This window comes from Geospiza fortis, unplaced genomic scaffold (assembly GCF_000277835.1).
Source record: "Geospiza fortis unplaced genomic scaffold, GeoFor_1.0 scaffold299, whole genome shotgun sequence".
Lineage (NCBI taxonomy): Eukaryota > Metazoa > Chordata > Aves > Passeriformes > Thraupidae > Geospiza > Geospiza fortis.
In genome coordinates, this window is record NW_005054549.1 from 321,964 (window position 1) to 338,167 (window position 16,204).

The 16,204-nt window shown below is 53.3% G+C and overlaps 1 protein-coding gene across 1 annotated transcript in view; it reads right to left on the reverse strand.

Moving 5' to 3' along the window:
- Positions 1-16,204, reverse strand: part of PTPRS (protein tyrosine phosphatase receptor type S) — a 124,163-nt gene that overhangs the window by 20,657 nt on the left and 87,302 nt on the right. The window contains exons 12-22 of the mRNA XM_031064009.1: positions 12,267-12,572; positions 10,850-11,043; positions 10,394-10,420; positions 8,455-8,572; positions 5,503-6,093; positions 4,726-4,823; positions 4,323-4,576; positions 3,855-3,948; positions 3,443-3,658; positions 1,753-1,910; positions 915-926 (exon numbers count right to left, since the gene is read on the reverse strand). Of these exons, the coding sequence (XP_030919869.1) occupies positions 915-926; positions 1,753-1,910; positions 3,443-3,658; positions 3,855-3,948; positions 4,323-4,576; positions 4,726-4,823; positions 5,503-6,093; positions 8,455-8,572; positions 10,394-10,420; positions 10,850-11,043; positions 12,267-12,572 (2,068 nt within the window). The remainder of the gene's footprint in view (positions 1-914; positions 927-1,752; positions 1,911-3,442; positions 3,659-3,854; positions 3,949-4,322; positions 4,577-4,725; positions 4,824-5,502; positions 6,094-8,454; positions 8,573-10,393; positions 10,421-10,849; positions 11,044-12,266; positions 12,573-16,204) is intronic.

The following is a 16,204-nucleotide window of genomic DNA, read 5'->3' on the forward strand; positions in this document are numbered from 1 at the left end:
CCTAAAGATGTGATAACTTCTTGCAGAGCAGCAGTGATGAGCTGCTGGGAGCTGAAGCTCTGCAGAGAGCAGAAAATGTGGCCCCGACCCCAAGGTGGGAAAGGTGGTCCCAGCCCTTGCAGCAAGGGGCTGTGGAGCTCCTCACCTCTCCTGTTCAAGCCTCCATCATCTGCCTGCAGCAGCAATGGCAATCACTTAGGCAGACAGGAGGTTATCCAGGACATTTTTAGCTGTCTCCTGATGTCATTAATAGCCAGAAGAGGTCTGAGCCCTGCCAGCCCTGCATGGGGCAGCATTTTGGAATGACACCACTTTGCAGTTTGGGTTTATTTTTGCTGCAGTTCTGAAGCTGCTGTTAACAGTTCATGGACTGAACCCATCAGTTACTTCCATTGAAAGCTCTTCCAGTCTTGGAAATGGCTGGGGAAAAGTCTCATTTCTGCAGTCATAAACAGACTCTGTCAGAAGCCCTTGGCTGAGGGGCAGGAGCAGCTCCTGCCACAGGACCAGGCCAGCCCAGCTGTGAGAATGCTGCTTGCACTGTGCCCGTGGCTCAGGGACAGCCCGTGTGGAGCAGCCAGACATGCAGAAACCCACTTGCACCTCTGAGTGCCACACAAATGAGAGCTGCTCTGCTCCATTAACCCAGCACTTTATGAGCCATTTACTGTCACTGCTGCCCAACCTGAGGAAGGGCCGTTTCATTTAGGAATGGACAAACAGGAGAAAGCTGGGCTTGCTTTGCTTTTTCTGCCCCAATTCAAACACGGTCCCAGCTAGTCTGACATGGGGTTTTTGTGAGGACAGATCTAGAGGTGGGAACTGCACCAACAAAGCCCCAACACCACACAGCAAACACTGCTTAACACACAGCACGCAAGAACCTGAATAAATGGCAAATCTGGTGCTCTTACCTGTCTGGTTTGCTGTCCAGGAAAGCAGTAAGTGGAGAGAAGACAAGACAAATGCTCAGGTTAGAAAGGACTTGCAGAGCTAGGGGGAAGCATTTACCCAGCTCTAACCCTGGGAGCAGCAAGGATCACCCAGCCACAGGGACACCAGGCAGAGCCCTGAGCCCTGCCCAGAGCAGCCTCACCTGCTGGGATGCAGAGGGCACTCTCCTGTGCATGAGGGAACACACAGGTCAGAGATGGAGCAGGGCTGGGAGAGCTCCCCCCACCCTGGGAACGAGCTGTCCAGCTCAGGACCCCTCTGCTGGCCATTGCCACCTTTGTTTACTTTGCTTAGCCCCTCCTGGCCCCTTCCCTTGCCCTGTGTGTGCTCAGGGACCCCCAGCTCTCATCCACACCCCATGAGCTGCTCAGAAGGCCAAGGGAAAGGGAGACAAAAAGGGGTTTTCCCTTCTCTCCTGAAGACTCACAGCCTGCTCCTGTCTCCCAGCTCCAGCAGAAAACCAGTCTGAGAGCAGCAGAGGTCTCTGCTGCCCCCCAGCTCAGGGGTGCCTCCCCTGCATCCCCCAGTGCCCACAGGGAGCAGCAAGGCTGAGTCCTGACACACTCAGTGCCCAAGGCAGTGTCTGTGGGACAAGCACAGCTTTCCGGAGAGGGCCATGGGAGCAGCAAATCCCTGCTAATCCCTCCTGTGCTGGGCAGACTCTCCCATCCCAGTGTTTGTGCCTCAGGGCTCCTCTCTCCAGTGCCCAGGGAAGGATTTCCCCTCATGAGCAGGACAGAAATCCCCTTTAGGGCCCTGGGGACACTCAGAACCATCTGAGGTGGGAGCAGCTCTTACTTTTTGTAGAGCAGGATGGCGATGACGATGCAGATGATGAAGACCACGGCCAGGACAGGCCCAATGACCCAGATGAGCCCCTCCTCACCATCAATGATGGGCTGGGGGTCAGGGTTGTCCAGCTGGATGGGGTCAGAGAAGGGACTGGCAGCATAGGTCTGCAAGACAGGGAACAGGGTGGAACACAGCTCAGAGGTGGGATGGGACTGAAGAGGGGCCAAGCACAGGCTATTGCACAGGAGGAGCTGCTGGAGAGGGTATGAGCTCTGCAGCACAGCCCAAGTGCTGACAGGGAAAATGCCCTCTTCAGCCCAGAGAAAATGCCCTGTTCCTGGGCATCCACATCAGGGGTATCTTCCAATGCTCCAGTGAGACAGTGCATGGAAAGATCACACTCCTGTGAGGCTGCAGCCTGCCCTGTGTCTGTCTGCTGCTTCTGTTCCAGCACAGCCCTGAGCCCTCACCCCTGCCACAAACACACAAACACTTTCCCCAAGCTCTCACGTAACCATCTGGATTTTGACAGTCAGAGGGGATTACAGAGCAAGAGGGAAGGGATTAAAACAAGAATTAACGCTTGGTCTGGTGACTGAAAAAAACCAGCCCTGACAAATAAATACAAAGCAGTAAAACACTGTGTGTGTCCTCTGCTGCCTCTGCGCTGAGCTGGTTCTTGAGGAGGATCAGAGCACATCCAAACCCTTCAGAGTCCTGACAAAGGATGAATTCCCATCCCACCCAGGAACTGAACAGCACAGAGAACTGGCATGGCCTGCTTTGGGAGAGCAGCCAGGGACAGGACAAGAACAGGGCTCTGGGTCCTTGAACTCCATCAGCTCTGAGCAGGCTGGAATGCTGCTCCACACTCAGGAGCTGCTGTGGATCCAGGCCACTGGGAGTGAGTCTGCAGCACCTTGTTCTAAAGCAGAAATTACCTCAAGCTGCAGTAATCCGATTGAGAAACCCATTCAGGAGCGTGTCAGCCTAATCCTTTAATATCAAATACACAAGTAAATATTTATTGGGGAAAAAAACCTCTGAAAACCCTTAATTTCCAATAGCTCCCTGCTACAATTCCATAGGGGGATTTAAAAACAACAAAGTATTAGGCTGTTTCCTATTGTGTGTGAGGGAGGAGGCAGGTAAATATTAAAATAGTTGTTTTCATAAAGCCAGGTACAGCCCCAGTGAAAACAGCAGAGATGCTGAATTGGTAGAGAGAACTTGTAGTTTTCCATAAAAAAAATGGAAACCTCTGTGCTTGAAGAGGAACTTAGCAATGCCCAGAGTGTGACATGCTCTAGGAGCAGGATGTCTGGGGTCATTGCTCTGAGGAGTTAAAGAACAGCCTTTAAAGGAAATTACTGTTCAAAAAGGGGTTTGACCCAGGGCTCTCTGAACTCTTGTGCTGTCCTGAGGGGACAGCTCACTGTTCCTCCCCATTCTGGACTCCAGTCTGGAGCCACAAGTGTACAAGGTCTGCCCACAAAGACTGGGACAATCACAGCTCCTCTTGTCCTTGGTGCTTGGAAGAGACAAATGCAGGCACAAGCACAAGCAGCTCATCAGGCACAAGAGCCACAGCTGGAAGAAAAATCCCCTCCAGGATGCCAGGAGGGCGGCAGGGCTGTGGCAGCTCCGTGCTCCATCCCAGGGAGCAGAAGGGCCGGGGGAAGCAGGCAGCACTTACAGCCTCGGGTTCCTGCAGCACGGCCAGGATGAAGAGCACGTATTTCTGGCCTGGCTCCAGGGCTCTGTTCTCAAAGTTGTCGTAGTGTTTCATGTCCCCCAGGATGAAGTGGGAGGGCAGGGAGCGGAACCGGGCGGCGATGTAGGGCCGGGGGAAGTCCAGCTGCCGCGAGTGCCGCAGGCTCCGGCGCCGCAGCCGCGCGATGTCCTGCACCAGCTGCAGGGGCACAGAGCACCTGAGAGCCTGCACAGGGCAGCAGGGAGAGCCAAACCCCCCTCCCAGCCTGGCTGCTCCCTGGCTGCCCTGAATGAGGAGCACAGGTACCCCAAACACCCTCCCAGCCCTCAGGTCCCCATCCCATTCCCGCTGTTCTGTCTCCCCCTGAGCTGAGTCCAGCTTCAGCCACACTCACCTCCTCCAGGTCCATCTCCTCAGGGCTGCCCAGGGGGTTGAGGAACTGTCCTCCCCGGGACTTCCTCAGAGGCACCACCACAATGTAGAAGGCTCTAAGTGTTGGGAATGACAAGAAGAAGCAGAAGGAATCAGCCATGGAAGAAGGGAGAACACACACTGATGTGAGTTTGCCCAAACTGCCCCACTGGCTCAAGCCCCTTATTCTGCACTCAGTACAGCTGTTGTTCCTGGAAAAAGCTGCATTCAGTGGCAGCCCCATGGCTCCTTGTGCACTCCCTGCACACTTCTTTGGCTTTCCCTGCTAGTTGTGGAAGTGCATCCAAAAGGCAACAGCCAGGAAGGCTGGAAATGCAGGAATCACCCTCCTGGTATTGCCCCTGGGGCTTTGTGGTGGTCTCCAGCCATCAGGGCTGACCCCCAAAACACAAAGTGAGCCCCCCACGCCTGCAGTTAAACAGAAACCTACTGGACAGGCACAGAGCTCTTCACGTCGGGGAGAATCACCACCACGTTGCCATCAGCATCAGGCTTGTGGGTCACCTCTGGCTTCTTGGACAACATGTCAGCAGCAGTCCAGGCTGCGACGTTCTGCTGCAGCCCCCCCATGCTGTTGCCCTGGTTCATCAGCACGAAGTTGTAGAAGGTGCGGGGCCTCAGGTGCGTGATGAGTTTCTTGGTGGTCCGGCCGTCCACGTCGACGTGCAGCCCGTTGTACTGGATCTGTGGGAGGGGAGGAGGTTCTTCCCTGAGCAAGGCTGGTGCTGCTCCAGCTCCTTCCTCCCCATCCCTTCCATGTGCAGGGAACACGGAGCACCCAGCCCTGCAGAGCTGGGCCACACACGAGGGAGAAACCCCTGCACTCCACTTGCCTTGTATGGGGTAGGAGAGTTGTAATTCTCAGGGAACTCCCAGCTCAGAAGGACAGATGTCTTGGTCACCATCTTCACCTTGAAGTTTTTGGGTAAAACTGCAGAGAAAAAAGTGAGGAGGAAGGGGAGAAAGGAGAAGAAAAGGCAGCAGAGGGAAGGAGAGCAGGAAAGAGAAGGAAAAGAATGTCAAATGCTGGAAGAGGGGCCTGCCAGGCTGGGTCTGGCTGTGGCTGCAGGAACTGAAGGGATTGCTCCCTCCTCCACTGTGCTTGAGTTTTGCCAAGGTCCATCTCCCAGTGCTCCCTGTCCCCATGCCTAACCCCAGCAGGGCATGTGGCTTTGCCCCCACATTCTGGGCCTGGGTGGCTGCTGCAGGAACGAGGTGCTGCCTGGCTGAGCATGCTCAGGTGAAGAAAAACCCATCCCAGGTCACGGCTTGAGGGTTTGTTTTTTCTTTTTTTTTTTTTTAATTTTTGCTGTTTTCTTTTGGCTGTTTGCAAAAACTGAAGAAAATGCTCTTCCCACCTGTAGAGTGACTGGCCCCCCCCTTCAGGTGCCAGTGACAGGAGGTGTCCGGACTTAACTTAGAAGAAAGCGGTAAAAGGGACTTACCTGGCCCAAGGCAGAGAGGAGCGGAGGGACTGAGAGTGACACCAGAGTGCTCTGCATTTACTCACGAGCCTGGCTGAGCCCGGCCTGACCTCTCCAGCTCTCTTGCCTCCCGGCACCAGCCCCGGATACAAGGGGACAGAGGGAGGAGAAACCGGTGAGTCCTACCTTGATCCAGCTGGAACGTCCGATACTGGACGGTCGGGCTGTAGGGCCCGGGGCCTTTACTGGTGTGAGCACGGATTTTAACGTCATAGGCGGTGTTGGGTTTGAGGCCGTTGAGGGTGTACGAGTTCTCTGGGGAGGGGGGTAGCTCTTTTTCCAGCAGGTTCCCGGGAGAACCGGCTTCCCGGTAGGCCACGGTGTATTTGACGATGGCGCCGTTCCTCTCGGCCAGCACGGGGGGCAGCCAGCCGAACTGCACCGACATGGATGTGACATTGCTGGCCTCCAGGATCTGGGGGTACCCCTTGGGGATGTCCTCGGGCGTGCTGAGTTCCTGCACGGCTTCCTCCCCGAAGCCAGCCCGGCTTTTCACGGCCAGCTTGAAGACGTAGGTGGCGCCCTTGTGGATGCTGCTGGCGATGTACTTATCCTCCAGAGCTGAGAACTCCAGCGTGGCCAGAGGGGCCACGTCCTTGCGGCCAAACTGCAGCCGGTAGCCCAGCACCTGGCCCTCGGCGCCCAGGGGGGGCTCCCACTTCACCAGCAGAGTGTTCTCCTCTGTCTGGTGCACAGACAGGATGGGCTTTCCTGGGACTGGGAGAGAAGAGAGACACAGGAGCTGCAGGGACTCCTCAGCTGCAGCAATGTTCCAGCTGGGCTCCATGGAACCCCAACGCCTGCCACCCTGCACAGGTGGATGGGCCCTAAGCAGTTTGGGAAATGAAGAGCACTGCCGACATGTCAGCCGTGAGCTGCTGACACATTCCTAAATTTATTTCCTTCCCTTTGTTCAGGATGGAACGATGTGCACAGCTCCTCCTCTGTCCCTGGACCACTCACCCTCCCTCCACTGGGAAGAACAGACTCAGGAGTCAGACTCCCAGCCTCCTGTCCCAGCTGCTTCCCAGGGCAGGGAAAAACAAATCTGGAGTCTCCAAAGTCCCAACCTCCCTCCTTCTCTCCATTACACAGCCCAACTCATGCAGAAAGAGCCTGGAACAGATTGGCCCAGGCTGGGGAGTCCAGAGCAGCTGAGGGTGAAGCAATGAAGGATGGAAGGAAGTCTGGGCAGCCCCAGGTCCTGAGCAGCAGGCACAGGGCCAGCTCACACGGCTGGCAGGCAGCTCATCACCCACTTGGGTACAGAAGGAAGCACAGGCAGAGGAGCCAGAGCCCAAAATGTGTGTGAGGCAGAGGGCAGGGAGAGCTGCTGCTCACTCTGTGCTGCTCCTCTCCTCTGGAGGAAGGGAACTCATAGTGCTGGTGCATTTTCAGTGAGCTCCCCCACGTCTGGGGCTTCTGGGGAGCTCAGCAGCGCCATGTCTCTGCCTAATGAGCCCTGGCACTGGCTGACTGCTAAGCAAGCCCACAGCCACAGTTAAATGACACGTGCAGGCCCAGAGATCCCCGAAGCCAGAGAAAGCAGAGCATTAATTCCAGCAGCTCACGCGTCATTGACACTCAGCTCCACTATTAGAGATCTAATTTCCTTCTCTCCGCCTTGGTGTTTCTCCTGGTTGGACAGGAGGAGAGAAGATGGAGCTGGGAGATGTCCCACAGCAGGAGCCTGACCAAGGGGTGAGGGCTGGAATGCTGAGGGAGCAGGGCAGGATCTGAAAGGGTCACACTGGGGACCTCTGCCTGCTGCCTCCACTGACACCTCGGTGGGGATCAGGGGCTGTCTCTGAAACAAATGCTGCATTCCTTCCAAACTGCCAAAGAATGGCAGGGAGAGTCAGCCTCCTCCCCTGGGAATGCCTAAGGAACACATCAAAGAGAAAAAGAGTGCCATTACCTTTATGTTTCAGTTTTTATCACAAACGTTACTGTAATCAGCTGAGCTTGAAAGTATTACATCTGCACAACAAATATTGTTTGGAATAAAGGTGAGAAGAAAGTTCAGAGAGGGGGAAGTGTTTTATTTTGCAATTGGTTTGGACAGTAAAGGAGAAAATTAGATGTATTACTGTATTTAAATTCAGCCCCCAGCCCTGAATGATAAAGAAAGAAATCTCTCCTCTCAGAAGGTGTATTGACTCAATACTGCAAAGAAGGTAAGAATGTTACAGAGCCATTTGAAAGATTTTTTTTAAAATAGCTATTTCAAGTCAGGGGAAATTGAGTTTTGGGTAATAGCTGCTGTGCTGGAGAAAACATCCCTCTGTGACTGATCACCTGCACTGCAAATCCTAATGGAAGAGATGAGGGAGGGTGACAAGGCAGAGTGACAAGAGAGCCAGGCAGAGAGAAGGGCTCCAGGAGAGGAAAACAGAAAGGGTGGAGAGCCTCAGGAAGAAGGAAAGCTGAGAAGCAGGGGGTTAGTGAAGAGAAACATGGGCAGAACTGCAGGGGAAGGAGAAGAGGGTGAGTGAAGGAAAAGGCTTTGGCTGGTATGTGCAGGCAGAGCCCAGATCCCAGAAATGGGAGCCAGGAAAGGTCAATACTGTCAGAGTTTCTCCCTCCAGCAGCCCTGAACACAGGGGATGTACACCAGACATGGTACCAGAAGAGAAGAGTGGGCAGGACAAGCATCACTGTCTGCCTGCTGCTCCTCAGGTCTTTGCAAGTCACCACCCTGAGAGCAGACCTGCGCTGTCCCCAGTGTACCTGCGTGGGCCACCTGCAAAGCTGCAGTCTCTCCAGTCACTTTCCTTCTGATGCACTGGAATTTACAGCCCAAGAGATTACAAGGGACAAATTCATCCTCTGTTTTGTTTCTGGGTGTGCCCGGGCTTTCTGAAGCACTGGACAGAAAACTGTGACATTTGGTGAGGGCTGCACGTGAGGAATGAAGGGGTTTCTGCCTCCCTAAATCTAATTGTGCCTTTGGGGCAGTCTGGCTCTTGCTGCAAGTCTGTCCTTTGAGAAGGGAGTGGGACGAAAGAAGGTGAGTCTGGAGAAGCCCCTTGGCTTTAGGGAGGGGGGAATCCCACTGGCTGAGGAGAAGGCTCTCACCTGCACCCTTGGTGGTGACCACTTTGGGTTTGCTGCGGGCACCATCTCCCTTCATGGTGTAGGCGGCCACGGTGATGGAATAGGCAGTCTCGGGCTGGAGCCCAGCAATGATCATTTCCTGTTTGCCAGATGCCAAAGGGAAATCGTGTCAATATTCAGGCCCACACCCAAGAGCAGCTCTCTCCTTTTCCAGCATGCAGGAACACCAAATCCAAGGGCACGAGACACTCTGGGGCTTCTGTGGGAAGTGGCAGAGGGGGAGAGCCCCGTTCCCCTGGCGAGGCACTCACAGCTCTGCAAACACAGCCTGGCTCTGCAGGGCCCTGTGCAAGGCAGCCTCCTCCAGATCTGCCTCTCACACATTCCCTGTCTTCACACAAACCACTTCAGCATCCAAATGCTGTCGCTCCCTTCAAAGCTTTCCTCTCCACTGTGCGGCCTCAGAGGAGGCTCAGAGGTTTCAGGGAGATTACATTTTTTTTCACCATTACCCCTCTCTTCTCTCCTCAAGAGATATTTTTAATGCTTTCATAATATTAAAGGGATTGCTTGAATGCAAAGTGCAAGACGACACATTCTGCTCACGCTAAAGCTCCCTGCTAAATCCCACCCCCTCCTTCCCATCCTCTATCAGCCTCCCCACACCTGGCTCCCAGGAGCTTTTGTTGGAACACTGGCCTCAAGAACAGCCCTTCCCCAGGAGGGATGCAGCCTTTCAAAGGGCTGTGTTGGAAAAGGAACACCCGTGCTAAATCAAACAGGATGACAGCACATGCAGCAGGGTTTTCCCCAAGGCCCCAGAAAGGAGGGAGATGGGAACGTTGTGCATGTTTTATGGCTTTCCCCTCTCCTCACCCCTCTGTGCATTCAATATTAAATCTCAGGGCAGCACTTGGGAGGCATTTGTTAGTCCTGAAAATAACTATTTCCCCTGATGGTGAGCTGGGAGTGGAACAGCAGAACTTTGGAACAGTGGGATTTTGATCAGTGACTTTGGAGGCCACCAGCTGCAGGGTCAGGTCTGGCTTTGGAAGTCAAGAAAATTGTTCTACTCTCACAGCTGCCACTGAGCTTTATGAAGATTTTAGGAAAGGGGCTTTGCCTCCCTGAGGCTCATTCTCCATCCCTCAGAGGGAGGCCTCTCACTTGTGCAGGGCACTTGGCTATGCCCAGGAGACACAAACCCCATCAGTTTAGTTGTGTGTTATCTCAGAACCCTGCCATTCCAAGAAGAAAATGCTTTCTCCTACTTCTTGGTAGCTGTAGGATTTTGGAAAACATTTATCATTTTAGCAGAAATAGCAAATGCCAAATAGGCAAGCTGGTTTTAAGGTACTTCAAAAGGAAAAGCACCAATAATGATTCAGTGCTTTGCATCAATGAGTTTCTAAGAATCTTGGCTCTTTGAGAGTACAAAGCATTTGTTCATGCCGTGGTAGCTCAGGACTCATGGATTCTGTGCTCCCAGTGCTTCCCAGGCTATTTTTTCCAGACACAGAGCCCATCTGAGCTCCCTGGTCTGGTGGAAGGTGTCCCTGCTCCTGGCTGGGAGTGGAACAAGATGGCCTTTAAGGTCCCTTCCAATCCAAACTATTTTAGGATTCTCATCTGTTCAAAGCAGTCCCAAATTCAATATGCCATCTGCTTCCCTGTGGAGGAGCAGCAGACCCATCTTTCCTTCAGAGCCAAAGGGAAAACCCTGTGGGATTGCTGCGTGCTGACAAACGACACGATCACAGAGGGGCACAGAGCAGTGACAGGGAGGGGACAATGCATGGGAACACCAAAAACAGGCTCTAAAACAGGCACACTTGCACTGCAAAAAACAAAAACAAAAACAAAAAAAAAAAAAGGAAAATATAAATATTACACCACAACAGGAAGTGGGAGAAGGGAAGAGGCAGAACCAGCATGGGACGATTTTGATGTTTTTACTTACGTATTCAGCAGTGTCATCTGTTTCCCACTGGGCAGAGAACAAGAGAGGTTTGGCACGTGAGAATACAAGAGGGGAAAGAAGGGAAAGACAGAGACACAGCATGAGGAAGGAGTCCCTGAGCAAGCAGCCACACAAGGTCAGAAGTTACCAGGCAAGCATGAGGGAAGAAGTAGAGTGGGAGAAATTAGTAGAGTCCACTGTGGCCTTGGCCTGAATTAAAAGACTTCCCAGACACAGCAAGGATGAATGGATGGATGGATATTTATCTATCTCAGTGCTGGGACAGCAGCTCATACTCTTCCACAGCAACATTGTGTGGGAGCACAAACGAGAGACAGAGGTGTGGCAGAGACACAGCCACACCTTGTCACATATCCCCTTCTGCAGAGTCACACTGCCCAGCGCAGCCACATCCCCCAGCCCAGCCTCCCGGGGCTGGCCCAGGCGAGCCCTTACCTGGGCATCAGCCAGCATGATGTCCTTGATGTGGGGCAGCCCCCTGGCCTCGCCGTTCTCCATGCGCACGTAGTGCACCTGGTAGCCGCGGATCTGGCCGTGCTGCCGGCTGGGCACCGGCGAGCGCCAGAACACCTGGATGGCCGAGGAGTTGAGCACCTCCACCTCCACCTTCCGTGGTGGAGCGCTGGGCACTGCAGGGAGGGAGGCAAGCCAGGGGCTCTGGTCATTGGGTGTCTGCTGGGAGCCCGTCCCTGCTCCTCTGGGCCATGCATACCCTGGGTCTGAGCTCTGGGGGGAGAGCTGAGCACCTGAGTATCCCATCACCTGGCATGGCCCTCCCAGTTCTGGGGGATTGTGAAGGTCTGTGGGACCTGATCTGCACAACCTGGACACAGGGATGGGGTCACTGTTCAGTAAGAAATGACACAGAGCCATCAGAGGGCTGAGTGGCATAAAGCACACGTCTTTACTTCAGACTGCTCCTTTTATACATTGTTCTGATACAGGTAGACCTGACTGGTCATTAATCAATACATTTCACCTGACTGGCTAATTAACAAGATGCCCATTTTTAAACAATCTTATGAGAATAACAAGAAAACAGTTATTAGGAAAACAACACCTTTGGGTTGTTTTTAATAATAAGCTGTCATTGTTTATCTCCAGCTCCCTAAATTCTCCCAATATTATTTGAGGTCCTACCCTCACACTGAGGGTGCTCCTCTCCCTTCATGCACCCATTCATGCTTTTCCCTGGTTTTATTTTACTGTAGAAATACCAGGAAACTTCAAGTCTCTGAGTGGAGACTTGATCTGAACTGTTGTCACTCAAGATTTTTGAAACTTTAACAGATTCCTCCTTTCTATGACTGACAAAAGCTCTGACTTAAGGAGGAGGTAGTAACAAGGAATGCAGTAACAAGGAATGTGTGGGAAGAACTCTTTAATACTTTAAAACATGTGCTCTCAGGCACAGGGTGGGATTCCTGGGGCTGTCCCATGCAGGACCAGGAGCTGGACTTGGCTGATCCTTGTGGGTCCCATCCAACTCAGGATATACAATGATTCAAGTTCTGGCAGCAAAGGTTTTCCTCAGAGCAAAGGTTTTTAGTGCCTTGGCTGCTCCTGGCTCAGTGAGAGCATCTGTGCAGGGCGAGTGGTGCAGTCACTCAGAGATATTAAGAGAGACCCCATAACTCCAGGGGAGGAGAACCCTACAGACCCCAGTGCTCAGATGGCACCTGAGGATGTTGGGTGATGGCACCAGAAGATGCCGCACAACTCAGATCCCACTCCAGCTGTGCCTGGCACCACTCAAGAGCCACGGGAAGGGCCTGGCTGTGCGATTGCCGATGGGAGCAACCCCCTGCAGGGACAGGAGCCCCCCCAGCAGAACCCAAACCCTCTCACTCACCATCTTCATCCGTGCGCACGATGACCGGCGAGCTCTCCGGGCCCGGCCCCACCTCCGTGTGAGCCACCACGGTGACGCGGTACTCGGTCCACTTCTCCAGGGACTCCAGCAGGATCTGACTGGTGGTTGGGGGGATATCATTCACCTCCTTTAGCTCCGTGTCCTCCGAGTCCAGCGCTCGATAGTGGACGCTGTAGCCGGCCAGGACGCCGTTCTGGCTCTCGGCCGGCGGCGGCCGCCAACTTACCAGAATGGCGGTGGAGCGGGTGCTGACACATTTTACATCTTGAGGGGGGGCAGACGGTTCTACGAGGGGGGGAAAATTCAGGAGCAGGGAAAAAGGGAAAGAAGGGGAGGAAAAAAAACAAAAGATGGGAAAGATAAAAGAAAAAAAAAAGGAAAATGATAACAAAAAAATCTAAAATAAAACGTACGAAAGTTTGGTTTAGGAAGATAAAATTAAAAGAGAAGAGAGCTTTTTTGTTGTTGTCTTTTTTTTTTTCCGAAATGAAGAGTTTTTTTTTTTTAAAAAAAAAGCCAACAGAAATTAAATGGGGCATCAAAACTGAAATGGTGTAAAGCAAAGGACTAAACCAGCAAGCGGGCCAGCCAAGAGGGGTCCTGCTGCTTCCACTAAGCTGGCACCAGCTACACACCCAGCTGCACCCTATAAAAGCCCTTTCCTTTGGCTCCCTGTTTTACAGCAGCCTGGCAAATCCTGCTCTGGCTGGGAAAGCACTTTCCAACCTCAGTCTCTGGGATCTTGAATTTCTTTGAAGGGATCTGTGAAAATTAAGTAAGAAAAGCAAATCTTTTGCCAGGAGGCTTAAATTTAAGAGTCTGTACCTCCAGATGGAAGTGATTAGCTGTCCCCAGACTGGAGGAGGCCAAATCCCACAGTGGGAATGCCCAGGACACTGCCAAGCCATGGTTTAGAGACGAGGGTTTTGAGAAAGCACTTGCAGAAGGAGGGAGGCAGTGGGTTTGGCGAGGTATTTGGGTATCCAGGGGATTTTCCAAAGCAGCAGCAGGTCTAATTCCCACTGCACTCTCTGCCTGAACTACACCAGGGTGTTTCTGGGAGAAAACCTTGGGAACTGTGTCCCTACCCAGGCACCTTCTCAGGGTGGCAGCAGGAGGGTGACCAGGAGGTGGGGAAGGTGGAACCCACAGCTCTCCCTTAAAGCTCCTCTCTTCCATCCCCTGCCCTGGGCAGGAACAGCTGCCACCGTCCAGGGGGCTCCTTCCTGGCCCTGAACACTTCCAGGAACTAGAGCACACTTCTGCCTGTCACTGAGGACAACTGATCAGCCCAGGGAAGCAGAGTGTGATATATTCTCAGGGCAAATCAATAAATCCAATATCACCCAACTGCAATAAAGAGCTTTTAAGTCTCTGCAGACAGAGCAGGAAACTGGGGTGGACTCACAAGCCTCCCAAGTATCACCTGCAAGAAGCAGTAGGTCAGTGCTGGTCACTGCTTCTCATTCCTCCTGATGCTTTTTAATCAACAAAAAGCTCTTCTAATGAGGAATGACTGTTTTCAGGCCTCTTACTCCCATCCTTGAGTCAAACCCAGATGTTTAGGCCCAGTTTGCCTCGAGGACTCTGCCAAATCCAGTCACACTTAGCCCAGCTGGCACTGGAGTGAGAGCCACACACTTTCCAGGAGCCTCCAGGAGACAGAGGGAAGTGGCTTTCCAAAAAGGGGAGAGATAATCCCTCCACTGCTGTCTGAGCACCCTGACCAGTGGGACATTTTGGGTGTTTTCCTTCTATTTTTATGCACTATTGCTGTCTTCAACCTGGCAGAATGGCCCCCTTCTCCCCAGCACTCCCAGTGAGGAGGCCGACAAGCCCTGGCCATGGCTGGCCACGCAAAACAATACAGAAGATGTCAAATGAACCAAACCAAAAAGAACAGACTGGAAAATAAAATGTAAATCAAGCCAATAATTTGAAACAAAAAGAAAAAACAAACACCAGAAAGGAAATCATAATAATAAAATAATACTGATATAAAAAGTGACTCCTTCCAGAACATTCCCAGTCTGTTTACCTACCTTCCAAGCTTCAACTGCTAACTTATAAGACTTTCTTACAAGAGAACAAGAGGAACTGAGCTACGAGGCCAGACCAAGCTCCTGGTGGGTTTCTGCACATGACTGGCTTTTAAAATGCCACTCTGCTCATGATGATCCCCCCAAGTCGTCCCCCACCAGCAGAACCCCAGCTACTATTGCAGAAATGGCAATTTTGGACCCCAATCTGTTCTCTTTTGCTAAACTGTCAGCACAAAGAGAGGACAGCACGTTCCCAGTGACAGATCTCCTTCCCTCTGGCTCTCTCCAGCTGCTGTGATTGCTGCACCTCTCCAGGACAGAGGTGCAGCGCTTATCCCATGTCCCAGAACCAGCTCAAGGACGGTTTCAAGGCATGGAGGGACAAACTCAGCCCTCTCCCATTGCTGCCATGGTGCTGTTCCCTTCTTTTTCCCTCATCAGAGGCTGGGCATATTAAAATCCACCTTTCCTGCTTAGTTCCAGCCAAAGCCACCACAGCTGAGAAACCCACTGCAGAGAGGGTCTGACCTGACCTACCCTTCATCCTGCACCTCATTCTGAAAGCCCCAGAAGCAGAGCTCAGCTCCAGCTGGCACTGGGGTCACTGTCTGCGCTGCCACGCTCGCTCACTCACCCTCTACGCTCCAGCACAGGGACCTACTGAGAGGCCCTGGCGTGAGGCCTCCTTTTGGGATGGTTTTGCACTTTCTCTGCTCAAAAAGGCAGGGTTGGGGGTGGGTGATGGGGGAGAAGGCCCAGGTGCCGCCCGGCCCCCTCCCCGTCGGAGGAGAACAGCCAGGGGTGCTGGCTGGCCGCGCTGGACACGCCTCTGGGAGCTCATGGCCCTGTTCCCTTCACAATCCAGCCCAACCTGTGTGACCCTGGGGACGCTGGGGACAGCGCCAGGAGCCCAGTGCCACCAACCCCAGCGGGGCTGCGAGCTCAGCTCTGCAACAGCCCCTCCCTGGGCTCAGCCAGGAGCCCCCAGGCAGGAGAGCTCTGCCTTGGCCTGCTGGCTGGCTCCACCAGCCTTTTGGGACCCCTCCCCACCCTCCCAGGGCTCCAGGACGTGCGGGAGTGTCTGCAGAGCCACCAGTGGTGAGCCTGCAGCCACAGGGTGGACTGTATTTGTGAATCTGCTTGAGACCAGCCAGTACTCACCTGAGCTGCACCTTTTACATGCTTTAAAGTTGACTGTCCAAGCCACAAGAATGACCCTTACTGACCTTGCACAATATCATGTTTTTTAACCCTTTAGGTACCATAGACTTTGGGTATTTCATTCACTTCGTGTACTGTGAGGAGGGGGACAGGAGGGAGAGCGGAGCTACGTGGGGGGAAATCCTTCCTTGGGCAGGAACAGAGGGTGAGAAAGCCCCATTGTTCCTCTACACCTGCACGTGCAGCCTCACAGCACCCACCCTGCCACCCCTGCCTGCTGAGCACGCTTTGCCCTCTGGAATTTCCCAGTGGGAGTTGCCAGGGAGCCTGGGAAGGTCATGGCTAACCAGAAAGGGCAAACCAGCTTCTCCCAGCCATGAGAGTCTGTTTTGTTTTACAAGCTATGTCTCTGGTACTTGAAGAGTTAAAACCCAGCTACTTCAAGAAGAAAAAGATACTTTACCTTTAGTTTAATGGATTTTACTTGGGTTATGATGCTCAGGAGGAGCCACCCTGGCAGGGAGGTGCAGGGAGGGGCTGCCACATGCGGGTGGGTGCTGGGAGGGGACAGCAGGAGCAGAGGGGAGAGCAGGGAGAGGCTCTGTCACTCCAGGGACAAGATGCCATCGTGGTGTGACATGGCCCAGCCAGGGTCAGGGACAGCAGGGAGCTGGCTCATCGGGTGCAGGGCATGCAGGCAGGCAAGCAGAGAGC